Genomic DNA, 16,456 nt, shown 5'->3' on the forward strand with positions numbered 1-16,456 from the left:
CGGGCGGAGTGGTGAACTCAGTCCCCTGTCCATCTCCGGCTACTACCCCCACGCTTGTCTGTACATATACTCCTTCTTGGTCTCTCTCTTGTATATCACGGCTTTGTGACTCATGGAACGACCTTGACATGTCCTCTCAGACACCCACCCTTCGTGTTAGAATCAACCAGATCGACTACGCCATGTCCGCGCCTGGACCACTCGACAACTCGAGCCTCTACCGTGTGCCTGTCATACGGATATATGGCGACTCTTCGATCGGGTTGAAGGCATGCTTGCATGTGCACCAAGTGTACCCATACTTCTTCGTGGAGTATCTTGGCAAGATGAACCCGGACGTCGGTGCGTCCGAGCACAACCACATATATTTTGACGCTTTCGTGTCTCAATGGGGCTTCAGTCAACCGCTACGTTACGAAGCTCAAGCACTCGCTCAACCACGCCATTGCCATCTCTATGAAGCGCAACCCGCAGTCGCCAAAGTCCCAGTTCGTCCGCGCCGTCGTCCTGGTGAAGGGCGTGCACTTCTACGGCTTCCACGCCAACTACTCCCCCTTCCTCAAGGTCCACATCGCTGACCCCGCCTACGTCAACCGCGCCGTCACCATCATGCAGTCAGGTACGATCATGAAGACGCGCTTCCGTGTGTACGAGAGCCACCTCTCCTATATTCTCCAGTTCCTGTCCGATTTCGGTCTGTACGGCTGCGGTTGGATCGACTTGGGCGAGGTCTGGCAGCGCGGAAAGGACGAGCTCGCAGAAGACGAAAATGTTGATCCGGAGCTGGCTAACGCTCTGGGCGAGTTCAAGAAGTCCTCGTACCACCGCCAGACGCGGATGGCTCTGGAGGTGGACGCGGCCGCGCACCAGATCCTGAACCGCCACAAGCTTCGCGCGCGGAACATGCACCACAAGCTCACCATCCCCGCGCCACCGCTCCCGCCCGAGCCACTCGTATCAAGCGTGCGCGAGCTCTGGGAAGACGAACGACAGCGGCGGGTGGCCAAGGGCCTGACTCCTTCCCCTGAGATACCGAAAGACCCGAGCGCGAACTCGCGCGGCCCTGGCGCGGCCTGGGTCGCGGAGGCACGCTGGTGGGAGGAGATTAGGAAGCGAATCGAGCGCGAGCGTGGGCGCGAGGTCGTGCCTCCGAAGATGTTATGGGAGAGGTGGGTCATGACCACCTTCGAGAGCGTCGAAGCGCTCTGGGAGGACGAGTACAAGACATGGAAGCCACATGGGAGTCTAGGCAGTGTCGGAGACGGTCTCAAGGAAGACGGCCCTACGGTGGACGAAGTGAATCCGTACTTGTCCTCGCAAATGCCAGCGTCTGGCAACGTCTCGGGCTCCAGCGGTGCCGACGAGCAGGCGAACGACGACGTTGAAGTCGATGAGACCATGCTTTCGAGTCAGGACATTACTCGTCTGATGGAGCGTGAGGAGGCTGAGTGGCACAAGGAGATAGAGGGTCATTACGACGAGATAGATGAGCAATACCCGGAAGAGGACGAGGAGGCGAATGAGGATGGCCCACCGCCGGATATCCGGTCAGAGGCCGGGGACGCGGGGGAGAGGTGCGCTATCCGTGTGTCTGCAATCGCAATATACTCAACCTACTCTATGCGCCGCAGTTCGAGTGATCCGTTCGGAGCTTCTGGAGACGCAACTCCTTCGAAATCCATGACAGGAAATCAATTCAAGGATATTTGGTCGAAGATCGCAAAGTATGGGAGCATCTGCAACGACGTTGCCCGATGACCGGGTCGGTGCTGAAGTAACGCGATTCCAGATCTTCCTCAAGGCATCGCTCCCAGTCTGTACTCTCAAACGGACCGAGGACTCCCACTAAGTGAGTCCGCCCAGCCCAGCCGATAATGCCTACTGATCTACCAGCAGGGTAAAGCTGACAAGTCGTTCTGTATGCGAAGACTAGTGATGACACAAGTGTATTCTAGTCTCGTCGGTACACCCCCAGCTGGGCCACTCCGGAAAAAGCTCACGAGTCCCCTACGTCAAGCCAAGTTCCTGCGAAGAGGCCGTTCTCGCCCGCAAGCAAGGATCTGAGTCATCTCAATTCACCCCGGAAAACTCATTCGTCTCGCGCAATCTTCCATCCCCTACCGGCCAACCTCGTAGAAGATGAAGTGGTACAGCAACTGGATACGAGAGTTGCCCAGCCTCGATATGAAGCCATCGCTGCCGACGCGGACACACGGCCGGCTAAGCGACGCAGGCTGAGCCCTCCAATCCCCGCAGCGGATCTACCATCCGGTTCTAGTTCAAGCTCGTCGTATCTCCTGTCTGGATCCTCCCCAGGGTCTGGTCTCGGTTCTCAGGCGATGATGCTTTCTCCTGCAACAGCTTCGCTGTATCACGGTAACAACGTCTACATATACGGCTGCCGCCCTCCTACCTCTGCCGAGCTCGTTTCCAGTACAGACCAGTACGGCATTCCCAGCAAGATCTATCGTCCACCCCACTACTCGAAGGAGAACGATGCTCCCGAACGACCGCGTGAATATGCAGGCCTAGTCTTCCATTTGAAAGGCGGCGACGGCGTCGGCATTCTGGAGGAATGGCAGAGCGGCGAAGGTGTGCCATCCGTCAGCGGCGAGCCCGCTAGACCGCTTGATCCGACGGGCGTAGGAGGATGGGAATACGCCAGTGCTCCGCCGAGCGTGCGACAGGTGCGCAAGTGGCTGAAGGAGCAGAAGGGAAACACCGCCGCGCGCTCCGCACCCACAAAGAATTCTTCGCAGGTGCTTGTGATCCTGCTGCTGAAACATCATCGTGTTGACGTCACCCTTCTAGATCGAAGGTCCGACGCAGGCAAACCCTTATGGGCTGCAGAGCACCCTTGCGCCGCGGTCTGACAAGGCGCAGCGAGTACGGCAGAACATGACAGTTCTGGCGCTGGAAGTCTTCGGTCAGTCGTCAACCAAGCAGGTTTCATGTTACACCAGCTCAACGGATCGTATGCATAGCTCCATCCAAGGATGATCATCTCCCGGACCCAAACGACGACGAGGTTGCTGCGGTGTTTTACTCCTTCCAGAGTCATGACCGAGACGCTGTGGAGCCCTTCACCTGCGACTCCGGCATCATTGTTGTCAATAGCGATCAACTCAACCCTCGACGCCTGCGCAACGTCAAGGCGGAATTCGTTGACAGCGAACTCGATCTGCTGAATAGGCTCATTGACGTGATCCTCGACCTCGATCCGGACGTCCTCTCCGGGTGGGAAGTGCAAGCTGCATCCTGGGGTTATCTCAGCGCTAGGGGGCGTAACTACGGTAAGTATGGGATGATGCTCCCCGTACCCATCTCTCGTTGCTGATGCATCGTCTAGGGTTGGACGTGGGTGAGCAAATATCGCGGGCCCCTGGGCGGACCTCGGGTGGAGGTTATGATCAATGGGGTATGAAGACGACGTCCACCTTCAAGGTCATCGGGCGCCATGTTCTCAATCTGTGGCGCATCATGCGCTCTGAGCAGACTTTCAACATCTACACTTTTGAGAATGTTGTATTCCAACTATTGAGGCGACGGTGAGTCCTACGCCATCTGTGCAATTCTATTTTGCTAATGTTGCTCGTAGGACGCCGTGGTATAGCCCGCGAACCCTGACGGAATGGCACAACAGTGCTGTGCCAGGACATACCGATCGGGTTCTGCGCTATTTCGCACGCCGGACATCAATGGTGCTGGAGATGTTGGATGTCGCCGAGGTGGTCACGAAGAATGCGTAAGTTTTCCATCGTGAAGAGCATGAACATCGCCTGATAGCTCGATATAGCGAATTTGCGAGGGTATTCGGTGTCGATTTCTTTTCCGTGCTGAGTCGGGGATCACAATACAAAGTCGAGTCGTTCATGTTTCGTATCGCCAAGCCCGAGAGCTTTGTACTCCTATCGCCTAGTAAACAAGACGTCAGTGCCGGTTTGTCCCTCGTAAAGCAAGCTGACGTCTTTCCCCCTCTAGGTTGGCAAGCAGAACGCTGCTGAATGCATGCCGCTAATCATGGAACCTCTTTCTGCCTTCTACAGCAGCCCACTTGTAGTCCTAGACTTTCAATCACTGTATCCCTCCATCATGATCGCCTATAATTATTGTTATTCTACATGCCTCGGACGCATTACTGACTTCAAGGGAACATACAAATTTGGCGTCACCGATCTTCGCCAACCTGCCGGTCTCCTCGATACCCTACAAGAGCATATTAATGGTGAGTTTATACTTGCGTCACTGTTACCATGAACGTATCTCAAGATTCCCTGTAGTCGCGCCAAATGGGATTATGTATGTCAAGGAGAGCGTACGCAAGGGATTGTTGGGGCGTATGTTGACGGAGCTGTTGGAAACGCGGGTTATGGTCAAACAAGCGATGAAGGGCGCCAAGGATGACAAGGTAGGGATAGGTACTTCTCATGTGCGATCTACATGTCTCAACTGCCGTAGGCTCTCCGCAGGATCCTTGATGCTCGGCAGCTCGGCCTCAAATTCATCGCCAACGTCACTTATGGCTATACAAGCGCCACGTTTTCGGGTCGTATGCCTGCGGTCGAGATAGCCGACAGCATTGTCCAGAGTGGCCGGGAGACCCTGGAGAAGGTCGTGTACAACAGCCGTTCGTACTCCTGCATCGAGCTCTGAAACCAGCTCCTTTCAGGCTATTCGCATCATCAACTCCACGACGAAGTGGGGTGCGAAGGTCGTATATGGCGACACGGACTCATTGTTCATCTATCTTCCGGGAAAGACGAAGGAGCAAGCTTTCCGCATTGGTCAAGACATGGCTGATACGATCACGTTAATGAATCCGGCGCCAGTCAAGCTCAAATTCGAGAAGGTAGGACAATCCTCCTGCGATCACACCGTCCATGTGATCTGAGGGATAGGTGTACAGGTCTACTTGCCGTGTGTTCTGATGGCAAAGAAGCGTTACGTCGGCTTCAAATTCGAAAACCCGGATGACAAAGAGCCTGCGTTCGACGCTAAGGGTATCGAGACGGTCCGTAGAGACGGCGTCCGTGCGCAACAAAAGATGACAGAGACCTGCTTGAAGTGAGCATTTTGTCAAGTCTGTATCCTCTCTTGTAATGTCTTCTCCAGGATTCTCTTTCGGACCCAAGATCTTAGCCAGGTCAAAGAATACTGTTGCCGAACGTGGGGCCGAATTCTGGAGAACAAGGTTTCCGTGCAAGACTTCATATTCGCAAAGGAAGTTAAAATGGGCACTTACAGGTTTGTCGGCATCCTTCTCTATATGGGATGCTTTGAACTCATGCCGGTCGCAGCGACAAAGTACCGCCTCCGCCTGGTGTAACCGTCGCGGCGCGGCGGATGCTTGAGGACCCCAACGACGAGCCGCAGTACGGTGAACGCATACCCTATGTGATCGCTCGTGGTGAGCCTGGTTCTCGACTCGTGGACCGCGCCATATCACCGCACGAGCTATTTCGAGACAGGTGATCCCTTCTGCTTCAGCTGATACGTTGAGCATTTGAACGCTGATCGCAACTCCGCAGCCACAAACGCCTGGACGCAGCATATTACATCTCGCGTGTTTTGATCCCTCCGCTGGAACGGATATTCAACCTCGTTGGAGCGGACGTGCGCAGTTGGTTTGACGACATGCCGAAGAGCTTACGCGCCGACCAGCCCGATATCACATTTTCTCCAAGAAAGAACAAGAGGAACGTCTTGGTCGCGAATGCCCTCAAGATCGATGATCATTTCACTAGCTCCCAATGTCTGATTTGTGGCAGGTTCACCCCTGAAGGTAGGCAGGCACGATCCATCATCGTCTCTTGATGCTTGATACTCAGGTCCTCGCAGCGCTGTGCGAGCTTTGCCGCTCAGATTCCGCATTGACGATGAGCGAGTTGTTATCTCGGATGCGGAAAACGGAAGCCAAGCTGAAAGACGTGCACCTTGTTTGTGGTTCGTGTTGTGGTAACGCCCCTGCAGAACCTGTTCAATGTGAGTCGTTGGACTGTCCATGGATGTACGAACGGAAGAAGTTGGAGAGCAAGGCAGAGGCTGTGACGACTATTCAGGAGCTGATTGAGGAGATAGCGGATGAATGGTCCGAAGAGAAGACGAGTAGTATTGAGGATTCCGGCTCGGACTCTGGGGACACTATTGTAGCATAAACACGCAATGTTTCCCATCGGAATCAGGGGGTAACACTACCTTGACATATTGCTTGTTGTAGTACCCCCTCTATAGTTATCGCAACACATGGAGATGTATCAAATACGACGACAGACTACCTCCGTGTATCCTGCTTGTTCGAGCCTCGCAGCTTGGGTGGCCGGGAGGATCGAGGACACAGGTAGCGTCCTGTATAGCAAGGCGGGTAGTCGGGCCGAAACAGTGCGCGCTAGCCTCTGGGCTCGACTGCGGGGCCCAGCACCGCACACGTACATCCTGTTCTGTTTTACGCCTCGTCTGCTTTCTGAGCCCGAACCGACTAGCGAACGACCATGGCGGACTTCATCCAAGCATTGGATCCTTCGAAACTCGCCATCGTGGGCACCGTACGTCTGTATCGAGTTAACCCTCAGGTTCGCATGTTGAATGTCTTGCGCTCTCGCCCTAGGCCATGTCCTTTGTGACGAGCGCATTCGTCGCCCCAGTGTATAACCTCCCGATCTTTCTCTTTGGCGTCCTCTCGCAGGAAAGCTCTGAGGCAATCCAGTCCTTGCGAGCTGTACGTGTTCCTATTATTCACGCACGAGATGTGCGCCTGCTCACCCAGAGCGCGCATCCCACTCTGCAGTTCACCTTCCTTCTCGGGGGCTCAATACTCTACGACATCATCTGGATGTCAAACAACTCACAGCACTGGTTCGTGAGGCTACTAACAGTCCTTCTCCTGATTCTGAAGGTGCGTGATCCTCACGTCGAACTTGGGACCAAGAGGAGATGGTGATTGTCCTGGACTTAGCTCCCCACCATATTCGCTTTCGCGACCGCTTTGCGCCAACGCGGGGGCTCGTTCTCCGGTCTGAACATCCGCGGGAACGACCTCTCTGGCGCTACCGGTGAGTAATACAGACACGAATTTGCCTCGGCATGCATAACCCTGCTACCAGTATGGTCCATGCCTGGAGGCTTCACCTCTGGATTCGGAGGCGGACGCGATGGGTATCAAAACGTCGATGATTCCCCAGCACCCAAACCTTCCCTCAGCGTCCCTCCTCAGCCCACGTCGCAACCTGCGCAATCACAGACTGCACCCGGAGCGTACCAGGCGGTTTGAACTCTACTATAACCATATCCCAAACTCTCATCTCATCGTGAAATTGTTATTCGTACAACGTGCATGGAGTTGAGGAACAGTATATGCTACATGATGTCAGTGTGTGTGCGTGTTGTCTACAGCAAATGACCGGATGAATGGACTCCTACTTTGTGCAGAATGTAGGATGGACCAGGTAACTGTATGTTGCGTACTAAAATGAGCGTTGCGGAACTTGCGATTTGTATGAGAGCATGATGTGAATGACCAAAGAAGGTATAGATGTGGGTTGTCATTAGTCAGAATGCGTCACAATATTCACTGGGTCGTCGTCCTGAACCCAGATGCAGCTACTCCGTTTCTCCGGGCCGTCGCACGCCTCCCACTCGTCGGACGTCTCGTACTGCGTTCCTTCCACCCATCGCCTCCATGCTTCTCGAAGGCCCTTTTCTAAGTTCCTCGTCCAACGGAGCGTGTCGTACAGCGGCATGTTATCTCGATTCAAGAAAATGTTGCGGCGAAGGTTCATCAGTTCTCCTTGGCCTCTAGGGATAACCGCTCTTGAGGGTTCGTGATAAGGAACATAACGAATGCTGTGGGCTAGCGCGACGGCCCGAGCTTCGTATTCCTCAGCGCTATGAACGATCATATGGTCCGCAAAGCCTGTCGCTTGAAGCATGCTCGCAGCCACGCGGGAGCACATCTTGTGCCGGTGCTTGGGCCATGTCAGGATCGGCGTCCCTGTCCATAACACATCAGCAGCAATTGTGTGCGCGTTACACTGAGATCACATGGCATCAGCTGCAGCCTAAGACTGAATCCAGGTGTCCTGCGCTCACCTCCGCAGTGTCTAGGAAGATATCCGCCGCCCGTGCGCGATACACGTGCCAATCCTTCTTGGCTACGTCGGTAAAGTGGATACGCGACGCAACATCATCCCCGCCCCACAGCCTAGCGGAACGGAGGAGGTGCTCTTCACCTGCGCTAGGGAAACGTAGCAGCCAGAGGATACTCCGCGGGACTTTGCGGAGTATGCGAACCCAAACCAAGAAGATGCTCTGCGAATCACATCAGTTCAGGGTCTCGGCGAGAGATAAAGTGAGATAAGCCTACCGGATCAACCTGTATGCAACGCGGAACGATACAGCGAGTTCAATTGATGACGTCGAGAACCGTGAACACCGTTACTCACTTTGTAGAGCTGCGGACCACGGGGTTAGTATGCGTAACCTCAAGAGTCTACTAAGTGCGCCTACGGGAACCGACCTGATTGAAGTTTGCGAAGATGACAACGTCTCTGCAGCATAGAATGGAAGTATCTCCTACACCCAATCGCACCTACCGAGTGAGAGCACTCACTGAGGGACATCAGGGAACAAGTGCCTGCGAGCGTCCGCCCGCCTTCGTTCCTCTTCTAACCAGAGCGTCTCGGGAGACATTCGCGCACGGTCCTCTGCGCTGATGTGTTCATCTCCCCGATAGGATTGCTTGTGGTCGGCTACCATGAAAGTATGCTGCAAAGTAATGAGGCCCAGACGCTCCTACACGGAATACTAGGGACGCACCGGCATGTATAGCAATCTCTCGGTGCTGGGCACCATAGCAGCCACCAGCGAGCAGTCAGAAGGATATCGATATCTCAAGTGCTGATGTACTCACTACACCCACTCGTTCGATATATCTTCGGGATCTATGTCCGCGCCGAGGTCTAGCGGCGTCTCTATAGATTGTGTGCTCTGAGAGCTCGACGTCACGTTGTCCCCGGCGGTTCGCAGACTGCGCCATCGCTCCGGCCCCGACAGGTCCTGTGGACAGGCTATTGGATCACAGACGAGGTAGTCGCACCAATCTAAGGAAGACCCACAGTCAGAACGAGGTGGAGCGTCAGGATTCAAGCTGCGTACTTCCGCCGAGGGAACCCGGATAGCCCATCAGCTGCATCTGGATGGGACACGGCCGCGCTGCGCAGACGTCGTTCCGAGAACCCTTCGTGTAGCCACCCAAGTTGATGACTATTATACGAGCCTTAGCGCGGGAGGTACGCGTGAAGGACGGGACCACTCACGGATGTGGACCTCTTGCTGCTGAATGTGATTGAAGATCTGCTTGAGTGACCACGCCGACACGTCGAAGCAATTCTCCACCATACTCGCAATCCGGGGACGATACACGGTACCATCCCACGGACTTGTTGAATAGATGAGCACGTTGAACTGTTCCTTGTCGTGCATTCCGAAGACGGACTGCATCAAATGAGACAGCGGATGATTGCTGACGACAGCTACGTAGTCAGCGACGTCCTTAGTGTCATATTGCACGGGACGCACTTCACGTCGTTAGAGATGTAGGCTATGGTGAGTTTGCCCTGGACTGGTGGTCTCGGCGGTCGACAGACGTGACTTGGCATCCACGGTTGCGAGAGAGCCACGTACGATGCTCTCAACGCGTTTCGATGAGCAATCAGTCGAGAGACCCGAGGCGAAAGCGGATACGTGAACTGTTAAGCAACATCATCAGGCAAACCTAAACACGGATGCTCCTAATATCCCGTCTTCCACTCACAGTGTGAAAGGGGAGCACAGACGGTACCAGCGGAACTTGCATTGTCTTGGGAAACTTAGGGCGGACAAAAACGCTAGTGAAGTGATCCTCGACTAGAGGGACAATTTGGTCGAGCGCGATGGTCTTGCCGTATGCCTTGACGTACCACCTGCGCTGCATCTGCGGTATGATCCAATCAATGAAGCGGATCAGGAAGCCCGATCCATTTACGTGCTTCTCGGCCAGCTCCGCTCCGCTGCCCGCGATGAGGTGGAATCGCGCTCGCCATAGAGCTGCTTCGCCTGGGCGGAGCAGGCGGTCCTTCATGATCGTTAGAGCACGCATACAGTCGTCCACGACGGTCGGAATGTGCGCTCCGTCGATGCCCTGCAGGTAGACCTCCTTGATTTGCTCATCGGTGATCGACACCATTCTTGCCATCCAACCTGTGTGAAGAGGTGGCTCCGACGAGATGACATGGCCGGAGTCATCCACGCCAACCTCGTTCTCGACTGCGCCTCTCCCGCGCCAGTCGCATATGGCAGACAGAGAGTTGACGAGACCGCAAACGGCTTCTGGGAGTGAGGGGTTTACAGCCGCTGCACGCCGGTAGTACTCGATAGCATCCCAAGGACGGCCCTTATTTTACAATGCGTTTCATCAGTGCTCAGTAGGGAATGGATAGCATAGTGAGGTACGTACGATATCCTTGATTGCGTTTCCTAGGTTCGCAAGTGCGATGTCAAAGTCAGGTTTTTGCTCGATCGCCTTCATGTAAAGCCTGGGATAGTCACTTCAGCAACGCCCAACACGCACGCAATGGCAACTGGTAACAAGACGCCTCACTTGATGGCTTGCTCTACCTGACCCTGATCCTTCAGCAAGGAGCCCAAATTTGTCAACAAATGTGGATGTTGTGGTTCGATCTTTAGACCCGCGCTGTAGAAGATCCGCGCAAGAGCTGTCCCATCAAGCAGCTCTCCACCCGGCCCCCTCCTCGTCTCTGCGATCCCTGATATTACAATGCCCAGGTTATTGTACGTCGACGGCGCGGGGGCCCGTGAAAGCGCGAGATAGTAGAGAAGGACGACGACGGTCGTGCTCACCCTCAGACCATCGCCGGTGTCGGGAAAGACCGTGCTAGCCAGGGCATTCTCCTGGAAGCGTTTCGCGAGCGTAAGCAAAACCGTGCTTGTCATCCCATTCGTCTGCTGGAGCGTGCTGTCTGCTGGTGGAACCAAGTCGCCGTCCGCCGTACGAGTGCAAATGGCAGGGAACACGCCTTTGGACCAGGGAAAGAGCAGAGGCTGGAGACGGACCACTTCTTCGGGGACGAGCAGAGGAGTAGGAAGTATTCCATCACCGACGCGAAGGAGCGTGTGGAGGAGCTGATCGCCAGAAGTACGGACGACATGGAGGAGGTTGAAAGTAGGATCGCCGAGGCTTGTGCTCACGTCGGCTTGGAAGATATCGGACAGCTCGATTATTCCAGGAGAATTGGCAGAAGAAGACATAATGTGTCCCGCTACACAAGCAGCGAGCAACAAATCGCGCAGAGTGTACAACTCGAAGTGCGAGAGTGGAGGCGGGGGTCGAATGACAAGCTCTATAGCTCGTGCGAGCTCAGAAACAGCTCGCCCCGTATTCGTAGGGCCTAGAGTCGAGTAAATTGTCCCACTGGTGAAGATAGCTCGTTGTAGACGAGGGACTTCGTCAGGTCGGAGGGAAGCGGATAGGTGGCCGTCGGCGTCGAATACGTGTCTTTGCACGAATTGACAGACACCTAGAGCTTGCCGATAGTAGGCCAGACGTCGGCCCTGGTCCGACGTACCGTGGGCTAGTTGAAATGTCATGCCAAGGATGTTGTCCTTGCAAAGTTCAACGACTTATCGACATGCAGAAGAGTCAGAGTCAGTACTCACCAGAGCGTCCCCATACGTAGGACGGAGCTGGAGGGCTTTCCACCACCACTCATATGCCTGCTCAGTCTGCCCGAGAGCTTTCATAGTCGTGCCGATATTACTCATTGCTTCGACATACTCGGGGTCGTGAGAGAGTATTTGCTGACTGATGGAGAGGCTATGATGATAATCCCCGAGGACGTGATACGTGCACGCGAGGAGTAGCAAGATGGGTAGATGGTTAGGATGATACTGTACGAGGGTCAGAAGTAGCGGTAGCAGGCGACCGCGATAGATGTTCTCAATGGTGTCGTCTTGAGGCGCGACGTATCGGATGGGAACTGTGGTGAGTCCCATCGAGGGGGCACCGGCCAAGGGAGAATCATAGAGGTAGTAGGCGTATGCCATCATAGCATCACGAGCCATTGCCGTTGATAGCGGGCCATGCTTACTTCCAGACGAGGGCGGATCAGGAACCGAGCCAGTCGTAGAAGCAGGATTCTGGCCTGCATTCAGTCCGGAGATTGTTTCCGGAAGATGATGCGGATGTTGGTCTAACGAGAGGTGTGAGCTTTAGATTGAGAAGGCAGAGGGTCAGATGAGACATACCGGCAGCCCACACAGGCTGTGGCAATGGGACATCGATGGTGGCTGTTCGAAGAGGACGAGGCGTGGGAGAATTTGAGGGAATATTCCAAGGTTGGGCATTAGGAGAGAAGGATTGGGAGGCATCATGCGACAAAGAGGAATGAAATTGAGGGTGCGGTTCGTGCGGCAAATGCAATGCTTGGGAGTCGTGTGAGCGCCGGTGGCCTGTTTCTGAGTGCTGGGAGGATGCAGGAGGATGTGCAGATGGAGAAAAGACTGGGTCAGGCATGGGGAGGCGGCATGAGATACCAGCTTGCGTGGGCAGAAAGAAAAGTTCAAGGAGAAAAGAATGGGCGGTGGTGGTGGGCAAAGCGGGAGGTTGGGGTTGGAGGTATTGGATGCATGAGGCCGTCGGAGTGGGACTACGCAGTCAACGTCAACGATTCGTGAGTGGTCGGCGTTCATAGCCAGAACTTCATGTCGTCATTGCCCATATCCGGCCACACTCCTGCAGACGCCCGCCGAGCACTAACTTACAGTAAGCTTAGATCTGGAGATCGCCGCGCAGGCACCTCTTACGACACCCGTCTTACTCGGCCTTGCTCGACCGCATATATTTGTACGCCTTCTTGGACTCAACTACATAGCCACGACCACCGTCTGACCACCCATCTGTCGTCTCCTTCCTGCGTATTCTGTAGGCCAGATACGTGCGCCATGCATACAGGACTCTCTCGAAACGTCGAGCTAGCCGGGGTCTAGCCCTTGTAATCGTCCATGAAGCATCGGACCGCTCGAGCCCGCGTGCACGTCATGGGGATGCTCAGGGAACACTCTCGCCCGTCTGGCCGCCCTCTGCAGCGTCCCGCAGAGTACTGATCAATCTGCCATTGCTAGCTCACGGCCCGCGACCTGGCCGACTGCCGCAACGATATGCAGTTCGGCTGCTGCAGCTCATCCCATTCACGGAAAAATCTGCCCTCATCTCTGTTACTAGAAGCGTCCTCGCACCTCTCCCGAGCTATAGCTGGCCTGATCCTGCTCCATCTCGACCGACCTCAAGTCTGCCAACTCAATCGCCTCTAGCTTGTGCGCTCATCCCCATATGTCGCTCCCGTCCTCTCTCCTTTCCTATGTCCGCTCCCGGGTCATCGTCGATGTCGATTCCATGGATCCTGCGGTCGCCGCGCGCCATACGGCTGGCGACGGAGCCAGATTTTGCGACATGACGTCCAATCAAGCCATCGTTTATGGCGAAGTTGCTAGACCAGATCGCGCAGAGCTTCTCGAAAAAGCTTGCGCTCAGGTTCGATCGTCAGAGGCAGAGCTCGATATTGAAGCGCAGGTTTCGGATGCTATTGATCTGCTCGTATGTCCAGAAATCTCGATGCAGAGAGCTGCTACAGTTTTCTGAGATTTGTGTCATCACACAAGACGGTCTTGCTCGCAAAGGAGGTCTATCCATATTTGACCGGCCGCGTGCACGCCCAGACCTCCCCCTCTACGGCGTACAACACGGAAGCCACCATCCAACATGCGAAGAAGCTGGTTTCAGTCTTCGATGCCAACGGAATTCCCAAGTTTGCGCTATACCTTCCTCGTCCTCATCACTTTCTGACCTGCCGCGTGTCCCTTGCTCCCATGTTCGTACGATCAACGGTTCCCGTGCAGGTCCCGTGTATGCATCAAGATCCCAGCGACGCCCGAGTCTACCATCGCCTGCCAATATCTAGAACGTCTCGGAATCCGCACTCTGTCGACCTGCCTCTTCTCCGTCGCGCAGGCGATCGCGGCCCACCAGGCCGGCTGCCTTTACATCGCACCCTACTTCAATGGTACGTCTGCCCATCCTATTACGACATTTCCTCTAGAAACCGCGCGGTGCTGATACTCAGCTCGATGTCCACCACACATGCGTTGTCGCCTGCATGTGCGTCCCGGCGGCACACTCCATCTTATAGAGCTCCGGGTACATTTCGAGCCGGGCGTGTGGAAGGAGTATGCGGATACCGCGAAAGAGCATCCTGCCTCGAGAGTCATCAGTTCAATTGTGCGTCTCTACAAAGAAATTGGGGCGAGCACGCTCGTCATGCCTGCGAGGTGAGAGTGCCATCTGTTTCGCGGTAGAATGCAAGAGCCCCGCTGGCATCTTGCAAGCAGCTCGCCTGCCGAGCAAGGCGATGGGCACTTGATCCGCGTGCCATGAGCGCGCGGCATACTGCGATACCTGCAGAAAGGGCTGGGCCGTGTCGATGTATGCTGTGTACTGACTCTCTGCAACGCCGTCACACACGACCCTCGCCACTCTCAGCATCGTGACTTCGAAAGAGGTTAGTACTGCGACGCCGTGTTTGCGTTACCTTCGTGAGACTGAACCGATCGATCGATCAAAACGCATCACAGGTCCTCGCCCTCGTTTCTCTCAAACCCGATCACCTCACGCTCTCCGGCGCAGTGCTGGACCAGCTCGCCGCTGCGCAGAGCACGGACACTGTCGACCAGGATCCGAAACCGCATCACCCCGAGGTCGGTCTGGAGAGTGGTCCCGCGACTTCTGACGGGAGCGACGCCCTTGAAGGTGAGGGAAGATCCAGAATTCGAGGCACTCGAGCCACGAAGCTAGTCGAGCGAGAGACTGATACATTCTGCTTGTGCTTGGACAGAACCGGATGTGAAAGCGACGAACTTCCTCGAGAACGGCGGTGCTGCGCTGAGGGAGGCGATCGCGGCGGATGCGGAGACGACGCGCAAGTTGGCGGATGCGCTGAAGATATTCGGGGAGATGGAGGCGAAGACCAAGGAGCTTATTCGTGCGAAGCTGCAATCCCAATTTTCGTAGGCCTAGTCCTTCCTAGAGGGCAACGTGCCGAGAACGTAGAAGGGACCCAGACGCTAGCCATGAGCCAATGCACAAAATCTCACGTATCATCTGGAAATGTACAAATGCTTGCGACTCATTTATGGAACGATATGTATCGACATGTCAGCGCGCCCCAGTCCCATATCATCAGTCCTTCGCGCGCCCAAAGTGGTTGCTCTACAGTAGATTTTCCTGTTTGAGGGCTCCGATGATCAGGTATGCGGAACGGCGGTCTCTGTCCATGCCGATCCAGTCGCCTTTGCGGACGGGAGGATGATCGCCCTCGGACGCGTAGATGTCTTCCTCGTCCTCATCTTTCTTTCTCTTCTCTGCCTCTCGCTCCAGGTCCTCCTCTGAGTCCCACTGAACCTCTTCCCATTGCCACTCGCTAAGAGGACCTCAAGTCAGCAGCAGGAAACCGGCGTAGCAGACACGAGAGACCTACGCGAGGGTTATAGCGGCGAGTTTCGGGTCCGGCACGTTCGGCAATACCGAGAGCAGCAAGCCTGCGAGGACTGGCTGCATGTCAAGCGTCGCCTCCATGACCGGTAAGGGGAGATATTCCACCTGAAGGAAACCCGCAACGGCCAATTCAGCGCTGTGATTCGCACACTCGTTAGAACACATACCTCCAATAGCATTCCCTTGACGGCGCCTCCTGCAAGATGAACGTTGCCAGCCCGTACAAGCCAGTCAGTACCAATCGAGTACACGTGACCATCCACAGTCAGATGGGGGCCCGTCCCCATCCCAACGCCCTTCTGTCCTGAAGTACCCGCATTGCTAGCAGAGCTTCCCGTTTGACGGACGGAGACCCAACGAGCGCGAAGCTGGGTGAGCAGCTGCTCGAGTGCCATGGGAGGACTGAGCGTCGGAAACGTCTGGCGGTAGTGAGTGGGTGGCTGAAGAGTCATGCCGGGGTTCGTCCGTGCGTATTCGGCTGCGTGCTGGAGATAATCTGCCCGCATGGGGGCAGCGGGGTCTTCGATTACACAAAATACGTTGTCTGTTGGGTGGGAGTGAGTGCTGCATTATGAAGCTGATGCAGAGGTGCTAACCGTCCATGGTAAGCGTACACATAGATCGTTCAACTGGGACCTGGAAACCTGGTACAGATCCCATGGTGGAACGGAAGGACTTCATATGGAGTATCCATCGGCCCTTGTATTGGCCCTAAAAAGCTATGAGCCCACGGTCAAGGTGTTGAACGCAAGGGTCAAAGCACATACTTGGTGGTTTTTGATGATGTTTTGTGCAATCAGCTCAAGTCCCGTGGTGGGAGCGTTGGTCCACCTCACTAGCCTAGATGGTGTGCGTGGT

The 16,456-nt window shown here is 55.2% G+C and overlaps 4 protein-coding genes across 4 annotated transcripts; 3 read left to right on the plus strand and 1 right to left on the minus strand.

Annotated features, from left to right (window-relative positions):
* Nucleotides 1-128: 128 nt before the first annotated feature.
* Nucleotides 129-6,265, plus strand: DICSQDRAFT_176481 (uncharacterized protein; the record flags this gene model as incomplete). Its single annotated transcript, XM_007360139.1, has 20 exons — nt 129-342; nt 401-1,574; nt 1,632-1,724; nt 1,790-1,849; nt 1,897-1,918; nt 1,956-2,759; nt 2,812-2,926; nt 2,985-3,293; nt 3,350-3,548; nt 3,599-3,745; nt 3,797-3,929; nt 3,982-4,225; nt 4,281-4,408; nt 4,459-4,611; nt 4,670-4,849; nt 4,907-5,064; nt 5,113-5,244; nt 5,298-5,468; nt 5,529-5,782; nt 5,839-6,265. The coding sequence occupies 20 exons, from the start codon at nt 129-131 to the stop codon at nt 6,153-6,155; spliced, it is 5,007 nt and encodes a 1,668-aa protein (XP_007360201.1). The 3' UTR covers nt 6,156-6,265.
* Nucleotides 6,266-6,468: 203 nt separating this feature from the next.
* Nucleotides 6,469-7,317, plus strand: DICSQDRAFT_130946 (uncharacterized protein). The gene is made up of 4 exons (XM_007360140.1): nt 6,469-6,542; nt 6,605-6,715; nt 6,785-6,892; nt 6,953-7,317. Exons 1-4 carry the CDS (start codon nt 6,489-6,491, stop codon nt 7,055-7,057), a joined length of 378 nt encoding a protein of 125 aa, XP_007360202.1. The 5' UTR covers nt 6,469-6,488; the 3' UTR covers nt 7,058-7,317.
* Nucleotides 7,318-7,534: 217 nt separating this feature from the next.
* On the minus strand, nt 7,535-12,114 carry DICSQDRAFT_95365 (TPR-like protein; the record flags this gene model as incomplete). Its single annotated transcript, XM_007360141.1, has 15 exons — nt 7,535-8,027; nt 8,086-8,304; nt 8,360-8,368; nt 8,439-8,447; nt 8,513-8,543; nt 8,606-8,763; nt 8,815-8,836; nt 8,906-9,095; nt 9,151-9,258; nt 9,312-9,517; nt 9,574-9,743; nt 9,809-10,426; nt 10,490-10,568; nt 10,634-11,655; nt 11,710-12,114. 15 exons carry the CDS (start codon nt 12,112-12,114, stop codon nt 7,542-7,544), a joined length of 3,732 nt encoding a protein of 1,243 aa, XP_007360203.1. The 3' UTR covers nt 7,535-7,541.
* Nucleotides 12,115-13,259: 1,145 nt separating this feature from the next.
* Nucleotides 13,260-16,376, plus strand: DICSQDRAFT_75671 (aldolase). The gene is made up of 11 exons (XM_007360142.1): nt 13,260-13,645; nt 13,711-13,856; nt 13,948-14,111; nt 14,238-14,376; nt 14,588-14,606; nt 14,680-14,854; nt 14,940-15,524; nt 15,582-15,703; nt 15,766-16,142; nt 16,195-16,309; nt 16,366-16,376. Exons 1-7 carry the CDS (start codon nt 13,382-13,384, stop codon nt 15,113-15,115), a joined length of 1,083 nt encoding a protein of 360 aa, XP_007360204.1. The 5' UTR covers nt 13,260-13,381; the 3' UTR covers nt 15,116-15,524; nt 15,582-15,703; nt 15,766-16,142; nt 16,195-16,309; nt 16,366-16,376.
* Nucleotides 16,377-16,456: the final 80 nt, after the last annotated feature.

The sequence above is a fragment of the Dichomitus squalens genome (genome assembly GCF_000275845.1).
Source record: "Dichomitus squalens LYAD-421 SS1 unplaced genomic scaffold DICSQscaffold_1, whole genome shotgun sequence".
NCBI lineage: Eukaryota > Fungi > Basidiomycota > Agaricomycetes > Polyporales > Polyporaceae > Dichomitus > Dichomitus squalens.

Excerpts from the sequence above, each read along its gene's own strand:
- DICSQDRAFT_75671 (XM_007360142.1), top strand. The coding sequence starts at position 13,382 with ATGTCGCTCCCGTCCTCTCTCCTTTCCTATGTCCGCTCCCGGGTCATC. Across the intron at positions 13,646-13,710 it reads CGGATGCTATTGATCTGCTC|ACGGTCTTGCTCGCAAAGGA; the intron begins GTATGTCCAGAA and ends TCATCACACAAG. Across the intron at positions 13,857-13,947 it reads GATGCCAACGGAATTCCCAA|GTCCCGTGTATGCATCAAGA; the intron begins GTTTGCGCTATA and ends GTTCCCGTGCAG.
- DICSQDRAFT_130946 (XM_007360140.1), top strand. The coding sequence starts at position 6,489 with ATGGCGGACTTCATCCAAGCATTGGATCCTTCGAAACTCGCCATCGTG. Across the intron at positions 6,716-6,784 it reads CAATCCAGTCCTTGCGAGCT|TTCACCTTCCTTCTCGGGGG; the intron begins GTACGTGTTCCT and ends CCCACTCTGCAG. Across the intron at positions 6,893-6,952 it reads TCCTTCTCCTGATTCTGAAG|CTCCCCACCATATTCGCTTT; the intron begins GTGCGTGATCCT and ends TCCTGGACTTAG.